At 41.3% G+C, this 18,427-nt stretch overlaps 2 protein-coding genes across 5 annotated transcripts in view; one reads left to right on the forward strand and one right to left on the reverse strand.

The window, feature by feature from the left end:
* Positions 1–13,896, forward strand: part of cnnm2b (cyclin and CBS domain divalent metal cation transport mediator 2b) — a 64,680-nt gene extending 50,784 nt beyond the window's left edge. Inside the window, 4 exon segments of the mRNA XM_028446822.1 lie at positions 4,624–4,717; positions 6,181–6,243; positions 9,626–9,804; positions 13,177–13,896. Coding sequence (XP_028302623.1) covers positions 4,624–4,717; positions 6,181–6,243; positions 9,626–9,804; positions 13,177–13,482 — 642 coding nt within the window. The 3' untranslated portion in view covers positions 13,483–13,896.
* Positions 13,897–15,616: 1,720 nt separating this feature from the next.
* Positions 15,617–18,427, reverse strand: part of nt5c2b (5'-nucleotidase, cytosolic IIb) — a 42,143-nt gene continuing 39,332 nt past the window's right edge. For all 4 annotated transcript variants that reach the window (XM_028459345.1, XM_028459335.1, XM_028459353.1 and 1 more), the window contains one exon: positions 15,617–17,695. In XM_028459345.1, the coding sequence (XP_028315146.1) occupies positions 17,402–17,695 (294 nt within the window). In that variant the 3' untranslated portion in view covers positions 15,617–17,401. The remainder of the gene's footprint in view (positions 17,696–18,427) is intronic.

Consider the following 18,427-nt stretch of genomic DNA (forward strand, 5'->3'; position numbering starts at 1 on the left):
GCCCGGAAGGCATTACCTGGTATTCAAAATGTCCCAATGGCGTATTGAAGGCAGTCTTCCATTCATCACCACTCCTGATACGCACCAGATGATAGGCGTTGCGTAGATCCAGCTTGGAAAAAACAGTGGCCCTGTGCAGAGGCTCAAAAGCAGAATCAATTAAAGGCAGTGGGTACTTGTTCTTTATCGTAACATCATTAAGCCCTCGGTAATCAATGCAAGGGCGCACGGTCTTATCCCTCTTTCCTACAAAGAAAAAGCCAGCAGCAACAGGTGAGGAGGAGGGCCGAATAAGACCGTTGGCTAATGAGTCATGAATGTATCTCTCCATAGCCTCCCGCTCAGGTCCAGACAGCTTGTATAAACGGCTAGAGGGTAAAGGAGCACCAGGGAGAAGATCAATAGCACAATCATATGGTCTGTGTGGAGGAAGTGAAAGTGCCTTATCTTTACAGAAAACCTCAGCCAAATCATGGTATTCAGATGGTACATTGGAAAGATCCGGGGGTTGTGTCACATTTGGGATATGGGTATGCACAGGAGAGATAGCTGAACGCAGACAGTTGGAGTGACAAAACACGCTCCAGGTAATTGAGCCCGTAGACCACTCAAACTGTGGATTATGCAAGGATAGCCATGGTATTCCAAGAACAATAGGAGCTAGAGGAGAAGGGAGAACATAGAGCCTAATAGTCTCCTTGTGATTTCCTGAAAGAATGAGCGTAATAGGGATTGTGCAATGAGTAACATGAACTATTAGATGCCCATCCACAGCCTTAATTGTCCTGGGTTTGTCTATGGGCTCGGTGGGAATGCCAGTCTGTTTCACAAAATCTACATCAACAAAATTCTCATCAGATCCGGAGTCTATTAAGGATATCACAGAAAATGGTTCACCATTGTACAAGACTGAAGATTGCAGCTGGATACGTTGTGGTGGGGGTTTCACGGAGGTGTTATGGCTCATCAGGACCCCCTGACTCACTGATGAGCCACATCTTTTGGCAGAAGGCTACATTGGCTCCGAACGTGATCCGAGCCCCCACAGTAGAAGCACAAACGGGACTGCAGGCGACGCTGACGTTTGGCAGGATCAAGACGCAGACGTCCAAGCTGCATTGGTTCCTCAGTGGTGGAAGATTGTGTCTTGCTTGATTCCATCTCAAACTTAGGGGAAGCGGGTGATTGGGGATGAAAACTACTGCGGGAACTTGACGCTCTCTCCCTACGTCTCTATCTCAAACGATTGCCCAGGCGAACAGCTAAAGAGATTAATGACTCCAAGTCTGAGCATTCGTCTCGAGCTGCCAGTTCATCCTAAACGCTCTCACATAGCCCATAAAAAAATGTCCCCTGAAGTGCTGTGTCGTCCCACCCACTAGCTGCTGCCTCAATCCTAAAGTTCAATGAATACTGTGCCACAGAGGAAGTTCCCTGCTTGAGAGAAAATAGGTGCTGTCTTCTCTCTTTACTTTGGATTGGATGGTCAAAAATATGTTTCATTTCGGTTATAAACTGCTGATACGACTACAAAATCTCAGATTCGCTGTTCCATATAGCTGTAGCCCATTCAGACGCCTTTCCGGATAGTAACCCAATTACATAAGCAATACGTGATCTATCAGAAGCATAGGTCTGGTGCTGCTGTTCGAAGACTAGATCACACTTTTACAAAAAGCTCCCACAGGAACCAAGTTCTCCAGAGTATGGTTGAGGTGTAGGAATATATGGCTCACGTGCTGTTCGGAGAGTAGCAGGTTGAGGTGAGTCAGAGGCCTGAGCAGGTGGATTAGAGGTGGTCGGTGTGGCAGCAGGTGAGGCCAATTGAGCAGTGACTTGGATCAGCTGGGTTTGCACTTGCGTTACTTGCGTGGAAAGTTCTCCTAACGCATCAATCACCTCCTTCAATCCCTGGTCATGGCGTCCAAGAGTCTGTCCATGCACAGTAAGGACCTTGACAATGGATGCTGGGTTGGTTGGATCCATAGTGGTTGGATTGTTCTGTTAGGGTTGTTAAGTTGGACCCATAAACAAACACAACACCCAAAGTGTGGGTCGACGTGAATTTATTTAACAAAAAGTGTCCTCTTGGCTTGGCTTGATCCTGGGAGTGGCTCCAGAGCAGGCTCGGGTACTAGAGGAATAAAAGTCCAGAATCAAAAATAAAACTTGGCAAAAGGCATAGACTTCAGGATATCTCTAGAGCAGAAGTACCGCAGCATAGACGGAACAATCCAACGATGAGTGGAGGTGAGTCTGAGGCTTTTGTATTGCAGTGATGAGTAATTGGAACCAGGTGTACCTGCTTGGAGTCCACGCCCCACCAGGACCAAGCCTAAAAGAAAAACAAAGAGCCACAAGAGGGAGACAAAAACAGGCACATATGGCCAAAAACATAACAGTTATTAGTATGAACTGAATGTGAACCTAAAGTGACCCACATACACAAAAGCAGTGCTGAGGTAATACGTGATAACTCAGGCCCGCACGGTGTTGATGAAATTCAAGGTTCTTACCAGGAATTTTTCACAGGTTGCCTCGTGAGTGCTGCCAGTGTGAGTAAGATTTAGAAATGTAGAACTCTCTGAGAGGCATTTTTGGGTTGGGTGGAGGGATCTAGTGGGGTTAGGTCAGTGCTTCTCAATTATTTTCTGTTACAGAAAATGGAATTGTATTTTAGCACCACTTACTTCCTCCTGCATGACAGAGACCATGTATTTAATGCTGCAGGCAGTATCAGCTCCTCTCCTATGGTGTGGGTTTTTTACACTGAGCATTCTGGTGTGCTACCTTATATCATATGATGCTAACAGTGCTCGCTGGTTTACTGAAGTAGCATTCACAAAGCGGGATGGTTGTTGGCAATATTCGGCACGTTTTCACGGAAAAAGCTGAAGTGGCTTATCAGCGTGAATGGGGTGTAACGTCTTTAATTGACGTTCCACTTCCTTTTTTCTGTTATCTGTACTTTACTTGAGTATTTATTTTTTTGGTGACTTTTTACTTTGACTTTCTAAAACAAATATATGTGCTTTCTACTCCTTACACTTTAAAAATGAGCTTGTTGCTTTTAAGAGCTCTGGGTTTAATTGAGCATTTTTTTTCTTGGCACATTTTATTTACAAATTGTATTTGTAATGAGTGCTAAATTCTCCAGGTGTTCAAAGGTAACAGATTTCACTTGTTTCCATGTACCAGTTTTCTACAAGTTCTTAAAAAAATTTAATATATGAAAGAGTTTGCTGGTTTAAAACCCCTGTCTTATTATTGAAGGGGCATTTGTTTTACTTTTTACTAGGGATGTAACGATTCACTCAACTCCCGATACGATTCTATTCACGATACTGGGTTCACGATACGATTCTCTCACGATTTATTTTACAAAATGGGACTGTAGACAATTTTTTTTTTGGGAAAAAAACTAGAAAATGCTGTACTATTTTCCTTTTATTTTTCATTGTCAAAAGAATTCCTTGATAAACTATTCAAAACAATGCAATTTAACTAAAAATAAATCTTGAATGAAATAAATAAAGGAATAATACAAATGAAAATGAAGCCTATTAATTAAAATTCTGGTTCTATAATAAACAATGCAAAACTGCATAATAGTTATTTTTCTTTTTAAAAGTGCAACTGAAAATGTATTTTGTGCCTTAACAATTGGACTTTAAAAAAAAAAAAAAAACCGTCATTGCACTGATTTACGTCATATTTGTTTGGACCAGCAGAGGGCGCTGGTAACCCAGTGGTCGGTTGGCATGCAGATATCTTGCAGTGAAGAAGAGAAGCTATGCTAGCAGACAGAGCTAATACAAAAACGTGACTTTTACAGATATTCAAGTAATATTACAGATATTCTTTCGGTGCTAAAGGGGTAATGAATCATTTATTAACATATTTAAGAGTAGAAGGCGGCCAGAAAGAAAGTATTAGCAGACTCCGCCCGCCGCCTACACTTGTGGATAGCGTCCTCTGCTGGTTAAAAAAAGTACTGCGATTAAATTTTCAGAAAACCGATATCAACCGTGATACCTATGAATCGATTTTTAACTGCCTTACGATTAATCGTTACATCCCTACTTGTTTCCATGTACCAGTTTTCTACAAGTTCTTTAAAAAAGTAATATATGAAAGAGTTTGCTGGTTTAAAACCCCTGTCTTATTATTGAAGGGGCATTTGTTTTACTTTTTACTGTTCTACCTAAGTACATTTAATAACATGTACTTTTTTACTTTTACCAAAGTAAGAGAGCAACGTCAATACTTTCCCTTTTACCAAAGTCATTTTTTATTGAAGTATCTATACTTTTATTTGAGTACTGAAAAGACGATACTTTTGCCACCTCTGGGTAGTGTTGGGGTTATTTTATTTGTTAGGGTAACGAAGGACACTTAATGACAGCCTTCATGACACCTTATTCATGCTAATGACATGTCATGTCATAATAATGACAGTAATGCCTCATGTATAACACTTTAAGTAAATTGTTACCATAAAAAAACAATATTTTAACACCAGAAGAAGAATAAGCGTGATGTTTATTTTGTGTGTGTGTGTGTGTGTGTGTGTGTTTCCTGCCTTTTTTGTATTTCCACGTGAACTCTTGGTGCTTCCTGCAGGGGAAAGTGGAGGTGGAGGCAGGGAAGGAGAAGATGAAGTTTGAAGCAGGACCGTTCTCCTTCTATGGGATGTTGGCTCTGACTGCATCACCTGGTAAGATCACCTGTGTTTGACTGTTTGTGAATGAGTAGAATGGAGGTACATTTTACTGGAACTCCAAAATCCACAGACAGGAAGGAATCAGATTTGTTTGATTGATCACAAACCTCTGCTTAGCGTTGGGGTCAATTACATTTTTAAATTACATTTACGTCTTCAATTATCCATGTTCAAGTGCAACCAAATCACGATTACTTTGACCAGCATTTTTTCAAGTTAATTTACAAATATTCACAATTCCTAAAGTTCAATTACAATTAATCTCAATTACTGAACCTTTAATAGTTCCCATAGAACGTAGCCTTCCTCTTGGGTTAGCTTTCTGTTAGCATCTCTTATTATTATTGGTCAGTTTTGACCCATGTGTTTAATCAGCTGTAAAATACACTAAAAAATATCATTTACCATCTCATTTGTTTTTTTCATCTCTTGTTTACCTTGTCAGGTTTCCTAATAAATAAAAAATATTGGTATTAATATTTTATTCAGCCTTTTTTTGTGTCAGTAAACCCTTAAATTGATCCTTAAGATCTTTAAGAGAACTATCAGGTAAACGTGATATGAAACATATTTTATTAATTGTTACCAAAGTAGACCTATGGTTCCCAAGTTTTCTGTTCAATTACATATTAAATATCAGTCTTTAGACAATTTCCACTCTAAATACAATTACAAAGTCAATTATCTGAACTCATTACAACAGCAACAAATTTTTAAAATTACGATTACAGTAACAATTATGTCATAGATGTAATTAATAATCAATTAGGCAATTACAATTATAATTGACAACAAATTATATTTTTCAATTACAATTCCATTTTCAATTATCCATGTTTAATTACTGTTCAATTGTAATAATGGTGACCAGCATTTTTCCATTTACAATTAAAATTCTATTTGTTATTTTTACCCTGAAACTTACAATTATAATTGATCCCAAATTACATTTTTCAATTACAATTGCGTCTTCAATTATCCATGTTCAACTACATTCATAAGTTTTCTGTTTTAATTACATTTTAAATGACAGGGTTTTTTTTTATTTTTATAGAACGTTCACGCCAAATACAATTACAAAGTCAATTATCTGAACTCAATTACAATTCAATTACAGTTAAAACAGCAATTGCCTAATTGATTAATGATCAATTAGGCAATTACACATTTAATTGACCCAAACCCTGCTGTTCATTCATTCATTCATTCATTCATAAATAAAAACAAGAGGACTTTCATTGGGTGGTGGGATTAGAGAGACCCCTACTGGTCAAACTGTGCTATAACATTTCTGTGGTGTGTGAGGCAATCCACCCTAAACCAATCAGAAACTTTGTAACTTTCTTTTCAGATGTAATTACAGGTTTAATCAAGCTGATTGATCTCCAAAATGTGATTGATTTTCCTCTCTCTTTCTTACTTCTTTTCTATTTTTTCTCTCTTTTTTCTTTCTAAAGTGCCTCTGTCCTTGTCTCGTACATTTGCCGTCAGTAGAGCTGAATCATTAGCAGGATCTCCAGGTACAGTTCTACTTTTTTTGCTTCTTTCTTTGCATGACTTTGTGAGCAAACAAGGCTTGATAGAAGCTTCAGTGTCTGTCCCTGAATGCAACACACACCAGTGTGTGTGTGTGTGTGTGCGTGTGTGTGTGTGTGTGTGTGTGTGTGTGTGTGTGTGTGTGACAAATCAGGAGCAAAAAAGAGAGAGAGAGGAGAAAGTCCTCGTCCTCTCACTTCATCAGTCAAGGGTCTGAATAGTTTTTGGGAGACTTGGAGGCCTGGGAGCTAAAGCAAGCTCCGCCCCCTTCGCCTCTAACCTTTAACTCTTCAAGTACATAAACAAGACTTAGAGCTACGGCCTCCTGCTGGACGCCACTGAGCACACATACTAGGACACATGTTTGGATGTGCAACAACACACACACACACACACGTGTGTTGGCATTTGCAGAATTTCCCAAATTAATTTGAAAAAATACAATTCTTAATATAATGCAATCAGTGTTTGGCTCAAGTACCCCTTTTCTCTTATTTCTGAATCCAAGTACCCCCCCTTTTGTCCGACTACAACGTTTTGCTTGAGCGTAATGATGGAATGAATGTGTGATAACGCACATTTTAAAGAATCTCATTTTGTAAAAAAGTAAGTAAATAATGTGTTTGTATAGCGCTTTTCTCAGACAACAGTCACAACGTGGTTCACAGTAGTAAAGTAAATAAGTATAATAGCATGTAATTAGTATTAAGTAGAATAAAACACAATGCTAGGCCAGGTTGGACTAGAATGTTTGCTGAAACTAGTAGGTTTGTAGGTGCTTTTTGAAAGCATCCACTGAGTCCAGAGAGCATAGGTCTGAAGGAAGTTCATTCCAAAGGCGGGTGGCGGTAGGTTTGAATGATCGGTCTCCCCGAGTTTTAAAATAAGTTTGTGGGACCATCAGCAGGTTCTGCCCAGACAACCTCAGCCTTCGAGTTGAGCAGTAGAGCTTGAATAAGTGGGTTCAAGAATTTCTGGCGACCCCAAAGTTATTTTTTTTCCTAGAAATAGTTTTTGATCATGTTTTTTTTTTAACTACATTTTAGTTGAATTAGATTCATATTCCACAAAGTGTAAGTATAGAAATACATGTGTTTAAGAGTGCATGTTTATTATTATTATTATTATTTTTATTACTGGTAAATGGTAAATGGACTAGATTTATATTGCGCCTTATATCCACACTGAAGCAGTCCCAAAGCGCTTTACATCGAACCCCCAACCTCTCGATCAGAAGACGACCCTCCACCACCTGAGCCACGGTCGCCTATTATTATTATTATTATTATTATTATTATTATTATTATTATTATTATAATAAAAAGAATAACTAAAACATTTCAAAAATCTATTTTAATTTGTCAGAAATTACAGGCGACCCCAGATGGGGTCCCAACCCCAAGGTTGAAAAACTTTGATTTAGTGCCTCCTTAATAAATGTATTTCTATAGTTTTTATCATTTCCAGTCATCTCACGTCTGGTGTGGGACCACGACTGACACTGTTAATTTCTCTCTCTCTGTCACCACGTACCCCCATTTGAGAACCCCTGATGTACATAATATGCAAATAGTTTAAGTGCCATAAAATACAGTGACTATACAAAATATGTATGAATTAATTTGTTGTTCTTTTAAAAAAACAAGTAATTGTTTGGGGGCTTGAGTCATGTGACCATCGACTTCCTTTCAGGGCTACGTTGTTGAGATTGTTTTTAATGTATTTATGAAATATTTTTCTGCTGCTTTGATTCTAGCATATTACTGTTAGTTTCATGTCACAGATGTTAGTTCTACCTCAGGTTTGTATTATACATTTTCAGTGAAATGGTCCCAAACTTTTGAGACTTTAGGTTGGTTCTTCTTCTGTTGTGCAATCTCTTCACAATGTAAATGGTGAAGCGACACTGCACCCAGCAGTTCATGTATGGTACTGCAGCAAAAAAAAAAGGAGAAAGAAGCCAACGGCCTGATTTTATCATGAATTTACAACATTAAACGTAGCGTCTACGCAAATATATATTCTTTCATTCTATTTTTCCTTTGGGCCCCCCCCCCGGCAAAAATCTCGAACTCCGCCTTTACACACACACACACACACACACATTCCGAGTGGATTATATACATTCCTGTCCGTGCGGTGGCATTAGAGTCGGCCAAGCGTTTCCACTATGTTACGTGTGATTTTCTTCAGGCTTCTTTTAAGAAGTGGAAAACATAATCTGACTTTAATGAGAAAGTTCACATTAAAAAAGCTGAACCAGCCGACTGTGTGTGTGTGTGTGTGTGTGTGTGTGTGTGTGTGTGTGTGTGTGTGTGTGTGTGTGTGTGTGTGTGTGTGTGTGTGTGTGTGTGTGTAGAAAGATGCAGAATCACTGCAGACGGCTGATGATCAGAACATGTGTTATACAACGCTGCTAGAATGAGGGTTCAACTTTTCAAGGAGGTTTCCATACATCACAGCAAGCAATTCAGTGGTTCTCAAACTGGGGGCCGTGACACCATGACGATGGTTTGGGGGGGGGGCCTTAAGCATGAAAAATAACAAATGCTTTATTTCTTTGCCCACACTGTGTAACTTTTGGCCACTAGGGGTGCTAGACCTGTAACTTTCACGTCAAGCGCCTCTAGTGGCCACAAGCGCTGCAGCACTGTCGCAAAAATCAACAAACAGTCAGTCGGGCCAGCCTCCCTTGTCTTTTGATTGTGTATGCAGACAGTAGTTGACTTGTGACTTTGGGATAAGGAATAAGGATTGGCTCTAAGGGCTGGGTCGGTCGGGCTGGGTTGCGAAGTGGGGCTGGGCTCGTGCCGCGAGGAGCAGCCGCCTCGCCCTCCTCTCCCTGCCGCCAAAGGCCCGGCGCTCGGCCCTCTTTGCCGCATCAGTAGCGCTCCCCCCCACTCCCTGGCCTCACCGTCGTAGTTGGCCCCCTTCGCGGAGGGTCAGCGTGGCAGCCTGGGTCGGGGCGGATTTTGAGTTTTTTGTAACTGTTAAATATTAAAAATGACAGCAATCATGCGATATAAGCACTGGGAAAACTGTGAGCTCCTGCAAATATTGTTGAGTTTCATTTACACAATGATTCATGTTTTCTCCCGGCATTTTGACTTTCTCCTGCGGGCCAAATTGGATGCTCCAAAGTGCCAGATTTGGCCCCCGGAGCCATTGATTTTGTGAGATAGACACATTCAGCGCTAGCATTAGCAGTGTAAGTCACATGGGACGTACACTTTATAAACCGTGTTCAGGTTTTCTGAGCAGAAACGTTCAAACTTCAGTTGATATGAAAAACAGCTTCTTGGTGACAAACTGGAGAAGTGGTTGCTGTCCTCTCAGAGATGTTTGACCCTCGTCTTCTTCTTACAGAGAATAAATCTCCGCCGCGGCCCTTTGGGCTGAGCCACTCAGAGCCTCTGAACAGAAGTGAGCGGATTGACGCCATCACTCCAACACTGGGCAGCAGCAACAACCAGCTCAACTCAATCCTGCACATCTACGTACCAGATTACTCCGTCAGAGCCTCCTCAGACCTGCAGTTTATAAAAGTGAGTGTTCATGCTTTATACCAGGGGTGTCAAACTCATTTTAGTTCAGGAGCCAAATACAGACCAGTTTGATCTCATGTGGGCTGCAGATTTTAGGCAAGAAAAAGAGCAATTTTAACATTAATGTGCCCTAGTTTAAATTTCCAGATATAAATTACATATAAAGTATATACAAAACCGACATTATTCACCATTAAGTAACCTTAAACTTAAATTAACTTATATTTCCTTGATATTATGAGCAATTGTTATTTAATTTAGTAGAATAATTTGAGGAAATTTGCAGGATTTTGGAAAAAAGACCATCAGAGGCAGTGCTTAAAGCACTGCATGTTCCCTTTGCGCATGCGCAGTTCGAATATGCATACCAACAATGTCACCTGTGACCTCTGGGTGACCCAAGAAAGTTCCGGAGTCACTCGAGGTTTGTTTCCTTTTTTTTCTCGCATGCCACACATACCGCTGTGTATACAGCTACAGAAGAAGCTCAAAGGAATAGCCTACAATGCTATCACTCTGTCGCTGGGAGCCTTGTGACTGTGTCACTTTCTCGCTTAACGCTCCTGTGGCGTCTCTTTTGGTTTGAGACCTGGTGCGATCTAACAACGCTCTAACTTCTCCCGATGCATGGTAACAATTTGTTCATAAGTTTTGATGAATGGTATTTAAGTTGTGATTTGTCAGGTAGACAGCGGTTGCACTCTTTTCTCCCGAGGATCACTTTACTTCAGTTTACTGGTAAGACGGTGACGGCAGTGTTACTTATTGCAACCCTTTTTCTGTTTGTTTATGACACCGTAGTGACCCGTAAATCCACTTTTGGAGTGAGGGCCCGGTTAGCCTGGTGTTAGCGCCACACTGCTCAATGCTAAAACGCATGTTTGTTGATCACACTCTGCTTGGTTAGACGGCGAGTCTGCCCTCTTCCCCGGGCTTCTTGGTCCTGCTATCTGTCTCTATTTCTCTTGACTGAAGGTTTAATGGTAGCCTTTGCTGGTGAAGGTAGCGTTCGCATCTCCTCTCCCAGTTTATGGTGTTGCACACTTCTCGACGCTAACACTTGTGTTTATTAATTCACCTCTGCTTGGTTGGGCAGTATGCGTGCCTCCTTCCCCTGGCTCTTCCCTCAACTTACACGGTTTGACTATTAAGCGGGAAAGCTAAATATCCTTGTGTTAAGCATAAGCGACTGGTGCTGTGCAACATGCTGTGTAGGTGGTGTTTGCACCCCCTTTGCTCCCACTGTTGTGCTACCTGTGGTTCCCTCCTTGAGGCCAGTGATGGCCGTGACCTCTGTCCAAGGTGCCTCGGTCCTGACCACCATAGAGAGGGCTTATCTGGCAACCCGTGTATGATTTGCAGTTACATGCCTCAAGCACTGAGGGTGTCTGAACCAGGTAGTCCCTGTTGTAGGGGATGACCCCTCTCTCCCCCCGGACAGCTGCCATCTTTTCAACCTAGGCGCTCGAGAAGCCGTCGTGTGTCTGCCACTGGGACTGACCTCCCCAGGAAAAAAGCAAAAGCTGAGCAGCAGCTTGCCTCAGAGGTGGACTGCTTACACGCAGAGCTGGCAGGGATGAGATCCCTCCTGCAGAATGGCACCCCGCCAAGGCTGCAGACAAGACGGAGCCACTGACCCCGCCCTTTCCGGTGCTTACCAGGGAGGACGATGTTATCGCTCTAGCAGCTTCATCCTCTCGCTTCCGGGAGTATGAAGGTGATCAGTTCTCCATGGTTACGGAGCCACGATCCCCATCCTCACTAAGCGAGATAGTGGATAGTGCGATGTAGGATATTATGTGTATGGCCTTGGAGTGTCTGCAATTCCCCAGCAGGCTCAATCAACTTCCGAGAGCGCCTTCGTCCGGCGCAGCCACCTGCATATGTCTTTTCGGTACCCCCGCGGTTGAGGCACTGGATAGGACTGTCAGAACGTGTGAAATGAGACAGCAGCTATCATGCCTGAATAGGAATATGCCTTCTACAGATAGACTGAGGGGTCCCTCCACTGTCCCTTGTTTCCGCCCTCCACCACAGGTTCACCCCAGGGGAAGTTACGGTCCCCAGCGACTTTCACGGAGACCAACAGTGGACTTTCGCACCCCTGCTCCCAGGCCACCCAGGTAAACCCAAGCTGAGGGTCCCCTCCGCCGTCCTTCCAGGCCCCCAAGGGGCCGGAGGGCCAGAGAATGAGGCCGTTGGGCCAGCCATCAGTTTTTTTCCCCCCCAGCAGCACTGGGCTGCTCATGCTTCGGACCAATGGGTGGTCTTCACCTTGACTCATGGGTACAAGCTTCAGTTTTGATGCCGGCCCCGTCTCCAGTCGGGTCAAAGCTACTGTCATCAGCTACCCGGCAAAAGCCTTAGCACTGGACCAGGAGCTGTCCGCCCTCCTGGTCAAGAAGACAATAGAGGAGGTAGATCCTCTGTCACACCCCGGAGGCTTCTACTCCACCTACTTCCTCGTGACAACAAAAACTTCTGGTTACAGGCCAATACTGAACCTGAGGGGACTCAATCTTTAAAAAAGTGTTACCGTTTTGCATGCTAACTACAACAGATGTCTTACAAACAGTAACCTGGGGCGAATGGTTCACATTCGTCGATATGAAAGACGCTTATTTTTATGTCCCTATTGCACCTCAGCACAGGCAATTTCTTTGCTTTGAACAGGATGTTGCCTTATGTCACTTTCCTGTAGCTTTTAGGCAAGCTGACATCCATGACAGCTGTGGTCCCACTGGGTCTGCTTTTATTGCTCCCCCTGCAGAGATGGCTGAAGGGCTTCCACCTGGACGCAAAGCGGCACCGTTACCGGAAGCTCAAGGTGTCACGACCGTGCCTCCTTGTCTTGGCCCCTTGGAGAGACAGGGATTTCCTTTTGAGAGGTGTCTCATTGGGCGTAGCCTCAGGCCGCCGCGAGATTGTCAAAATTGTCAAATTTAATGCGGCCCCCCAAAATCCTTCCAAAAACACACAAAATGGGAAAAAATACACATTACTCCGAAATGATTAAAAAAATATCAAATTAAATCCAAAAATACTTAGGACGACTGCAACTATACACAAAATAACAGAAAAATTTACAAAACAGAAATTCATTAAAAACATGCAAAACAACTAAATAATGCAAATAATGACTCAAATAACACACAAAACAAACACAAAAACACAAGAGAAAATAATACACAAAAAAATCTAATTTCATCCAAAAACACATAGAACGACTACAAATATGCATAAAATAACATCAAAAGAATTTGGCCGTATGCCCGTCATACGCTCAGATCTGAACGTACGAACGGTTGATAAATGAGGGCCACTGTCTTTTTGTGTGTCATTGAGGTTTACATCCTCTTCTGTGTTTCCTAGGTAACGCGCCAACAGTACCAGAACGCCGTTATGGCTTCACGGATGGACAAGACGCCTCAGTCGACTGACAGCGAGTTCACCAAGATTGAGCTGACGTTAACGGAGCTCCACGATGGAGTGGAAGCTGTCCCGCCCCTCGTCCTGACGTCAGCAGTGGGCACGGCGTGCTCCGCTCCCTGCGCCCCCTCCGTGGCCATCACGGTGGCTAACGAGACTTCCCACCTGCTCAGCCAGCAGCAGAACTGTGTGGGTTTGAGTCGGAGCAATCACAGCTCCCACAGCTCCCATAACGAGGGGGCCATCTAGCAGCTGTTGAGCCTGTCGCCAGTCGCACAGACTCAGGCGCACATGAGGGAAGGTGTGTGTGTGGGGGGGCAGTAACCAACACAGGATAGAAGTGCCCCCTACCTTTCACACCGCCTGCTGTGCTTCAGCCTGTTCAGGAACGTGGACCGGGACAAGCTTCTTTTTCTGGGACAATCTGACACTTCCATTGTGGTGACTTGGACACAGAGAACGTAATACACAGACACACACACACACACACACACACACACACACACACAGTAATCAGTTACGTCAACGACTGCACCAAAAACTGTTTTTTGGAAGGAAAACCCATAAAAACAATGAACCAAGAATGTTTTCCTGTATTTATTTATTTTTTAATATTGTTTGTACATAAGTGCGCATGTGCCGACACTGACAAACGAGCGTGCACGTGGGTCGTATCAGTGCAGCATATGCTACATCCTGGGGTGGGGGTGGGGGCATTCACTGAAGGAGGGTGAGGGTCTTTTACAGATATAATGTGTATATTGCAGTATTTTTACTATGATCCTAAATAAAGCCTGTGGTACATTTTATCTTTTTCACCTTTAAAAAATAAAATCACACTATTGCCTTTAAGAGAAAAATCGCAAAAATTAATTATTTTAACAAAAGTGCAATGAAATGCAATTTATTTAAGAGATGATTCTAAATGAGTGTGAGATGAGAGTATGTACTGTAAGTATGTACTGTATGTATGTACTGTATGTATATTTGCTATAAACGTTGCTAAACTGCAGCCATGGAAATGTAAAGCTGACCACTTTAGTGCCTCCTTCTCTCTGTCTCTGTCATGTTTGTGCCTCTTCGGACGTCACATGTCCACTGGTGTCCCCCCCACTGGGTGGCCACCATGCTTTCATGTCTCCCTCACAGTTGTTGGTGGTGGGCGGGGTTTGATGATGACAGGGGTGGAAGTGCCAGTTTTTGGCACCGTCTATGCATGTGGAGGTTTGGTGTCTTAATTTTGATCCATTTTATGCTTAATTAAACTTGGATGATTGCACAGTATTAATGACCTCATCTAACATGTTGAGCTTCGTCAACGTCACAGAAACAAACCTCGACATTAAAACATGTCTATGAACGACCTCTGGCCGCCTTGTGTTTGTCTTTATTGTTTGAGGATGAAGATGAGGATGTGCTTAGTCTGTTACATCAGGTTTGTCTCACTCCTCACCACCAGGTGGCAGTAATGAACTGATCTACTCCTTTTTCTAAACCCAGTTTGTGTCCATGTGCAGCTCAGGTAAAGTAATCCACAGAGGTGTTAAGAGTACTAATATATTCTACTCTCGTAGAAGTACTGTTACTTGATTCAAATTGTACTCATGTACAAGTAAGTTATATGTAAAATACTCAAGTACAAGTAAAAAGTTGCTAAATAAAATACAGTTTTTTTTTTTTTAATAGCTAAGTCGCTGTGGAAACACACTGAACTACACAATACCAACAACAAAGAGAGTTAAATAAAATGCATCTTATCTTTCAAGTTTGAATGATTTTTTCAGGTGAAGCAGTATTTTATAATAAAATAAGGTACTTGCAGTTCATGATGTTTGGTGACTGTGGTCAATGAATGTATTTAGTGTGAAACCAATGAAAAGTGATTAACAGTTTAGTTCACATGGACTGAGAGTTGAACAGGCTGTGTTAAGAGTTTTGACTTCAGTTTAGACCCTAGGTTCCCAAAGTGGGGTACCAGGGTACGCAACTTGTCATGGGGGTACTTGAATGAAAATGTAAAACAATGTGACAACATTGGAAACTAGAATATAAATAGAGCAGCTAATGCTAAGTTAAAGCTAATGCTAAGTGAATACTAATGTTAGGCTAATGCTATTGCGAGGTTAAAGTTAATGCTAGGCTAATGGTATTGCAAGGTTAATGTTGTTAAAGTTCATGCTAAGTGAATGCTAATGTTAGGTTAATGCTAGGTTAAAGCTAATGCTAAGTGATTGCTAATGTTAGACTAATGCTAAGTTAATGCTATTGCTAGGTTAAAGTTAATGTTTGGCTAGTGCTATTGCAAGGTTAATGCTAAGTAATTTGGCCCCCGGGCCATGAGTTTGACAGATGTGGTCTAGCAGAACGAAGAAAAAAGACCAAATTAGTAGAAACTATCTTTATTCTAAACTTTCATGTCATAGTCAAATACAGTCATAGGGATGGAGTTCCTGGGACCAATCACAGCCCAGTGAAACAGGAACTAATGCATACAAACTGAAGAAAACCACAGCTGATGGTTTTTGCTCCCGTTTGTGGAGAAATCTACAACCACAACATTGTTTTGTGGGGAAAAATTGGAACATGTGATATCAGGCAAATGCAAAGTTCAAAGTTACAGCTTTGTAAACCCCACAACCACTGAAGAAGAATATCCAGGTGGTGGGGGCATCACCAGGTTACATAGTAGTAGTGATGGTGCATGACGTCCATTTGCATTCCCCCACGATGTGTTGATGTGGTTTTTTTTTTTTCACAGAGTTGTGCTTAATCAGCTTTGTGTAAACGACACATCAGGGGGAAAAAAAAAAAAGCGATGCCGTGCTTCCCAAAATTGTTGCAAACAGAACAAAAATACTTCTGTTTTTCTTTTTACATGCATATGACAGTCTGTTATTACTCGTTAGCATTGCAGCTGCCTGGAGTCGCATATCCAGTCATTTCACATTCAAGAAACAACAAAAACAAATCAGCATAGAGAAAACAAATATTTCATTTGTAAAAAAAAAAAAAAAAAAAAAAAAAAACATTCTTAACATCTGCATCATATTTCCTAATGTCAGACATGATTTGATCAAATGATTTATTTTAACACGTTCACACGTTATCAAGTCTAAACCCATCGAAGAAGAAGAAGAAAAAATTAAAAAATAGTTGTGTTACTTCCCTTTGAGGCCTGCATCGAACATTTAAAAGACTCACAGCACATTTGAGGAAACAAAAACGTGTTGGAGTGGACAATAGGTTTCAAAGGGAATTTTCTTTCAAATGTATTTATCATTTGAGAACCGTTAATAAAAAAGTTAAAGAAATTAGAAATCTGGGTGAAATGTTCAAATCCTGATCTGAATCTTTATCTTAAACACTTTACATTACAGTGTTAAAAAGGCCTAATAATAGATGAAATCCCACCAAACGCAGACAACTGAAGCCCGTCCACTGAATAACTTCACTTGTTTGCATACTGAAGGCACTTCAATGCAAACAACGCACATCATTAACTAACCGCTTAGATATCGACTATATAAAATTCAATTTGAAATCTCAAAGAATACTGCATGTAATCTTGAAAGCATTCACCTCCTGGCTTATTTACAGGGAGACCACTGCAGGAAAGGGTTGCCATGGAGATAAAAGACACAAGATACTCCGTCCCACTTCCGCAGCTTCAGTCTGCGCCACGACAAACGTGTGCTCTCGACCAAACTTAAATCAAGGAGTCGTCGACGTATCGAATGATCCGACACCGGCTTGTGCTTCAGTTGGACTCATCGTTGTTTTCTACTTTAACGGAAACACAAAGTCTACGCTCAATAAAACAGATAGGGTTAATGTTGTTCCCAGTTTAAGTATGTGATTAAATTAAAGTGAAATGACAACCATGGTGGATTAAATTGTAAAGAAAGATGTTTCATCAATGAAAAGGTGCGACAAACTTTAGTAAAAAAAAAAGGTTAGAGTAAAAAACAACAACAAAAACAGGGCGTGGCGTTGTTTCTGTACAGCTGAGACGCAACTAAAGATAACCCTTTAATTTGAAGGACCAAGTGTGCATGTGCATATGTGTGTGTCTGCGTATGTCAGTGTGTGTGTGTACTTAGAGGATAATTACACACACGCACACACACACAGTGGAGATCGCTTTATAGGAACGTGGCTTTTGTTTTGCTTACTCCTCTTCCTCTTCCTCCTCCTCCTCCTCCTCCTCCTCCTCCTCCTCTTCCTCCTCCTCCTCTTCCTCCTCCTCCTCTTCATCGTCATCCTCGTCATGGCAGTGCGTGATCTCCTGGGGCGTCTGAGGGAAGAGGTTTGGAGGTTTGATCTCGCTGAAGGAGCGTGTCAGCTGGCTGCGTTTGCACTCCAGGTCCTTGCAGTCGCTGCAGTGGGTTCGGTTGCGCGTTGCCATCGGTGACTCGGCGTCGATGTCAACGTGGGCGTGTTCCACCGTTGACTCATGCGGCATCTAGTGAGGAGAAAAGATCTCATTTTAAAAACACAACCGGCAAACTAACCCTTGATGGAACACAGCTCTAGCACAGAGATGGAAACTTATTACAATAAGGAACACAAAAATACAGAAGCAAACTGCTTTCACTTGAAGAAAAAAACTTAAAAATCAGTTTTTCCTGATAATTTCGTTTTGTTTGTTTGTTTGTTTTTCTGTTTTTCAGAGTAATTTTTTCTGTTTTTCATGTTAATTTTTCTTTTGTTTTTTAGATAATTCTTTTTTCTGTTTTTCGGACAATTTTTTTTTTTCTTTTTCTGTTTTTGAGAAATTGTTTCTGTTTTCCATGCTAATTTTTCTTTTTCTGTTTTTCATGTTAATTTTTCTTTTGTTTTTTAGATAATTCTTTTTTCTGTTTTTCGGACAATTTTTTTTTTTCTTTTTCTGTTTTTGAGAAATTGTTTCTGTTTTCCATGCTAATTTTTCTTTTTCAGTTTTTCATAAATTTTTTTTTTCTTTTCCGACTAGTTTTTTTTTTTTCTATTATTGTGCTAATTTTTCTTTGTCCTCTGTTTTTCAGATAATTTTTCTTTCAGTTTTTTAAAGTAATTTTTCTTTCTCTTCTGTTTTTCAGAGTAAATTTTTCTGTTTATCAGAGTAATTTTATCTGTTTTTCGGTCTAGTTTTATTTCTGTTTTACGTGCAAAATATTTTTGGAATTATTTAGACACTTAAAAATCTCACAAGAAC

This window comes from Gouania willdenowi, chromosome 1 (assembly GCF_900634775.1).
Source record: "Gouania willdenowi chromosome 1, fGouWil2.1, whole genome shotgun sequence".
Classification (NCBI taxonomy): Eukaryota; Metazoa; Chordata; class Actinopteri; order Blenniiformes; family Gobiesocidae; genus Gouania; species Gouania willdenowi.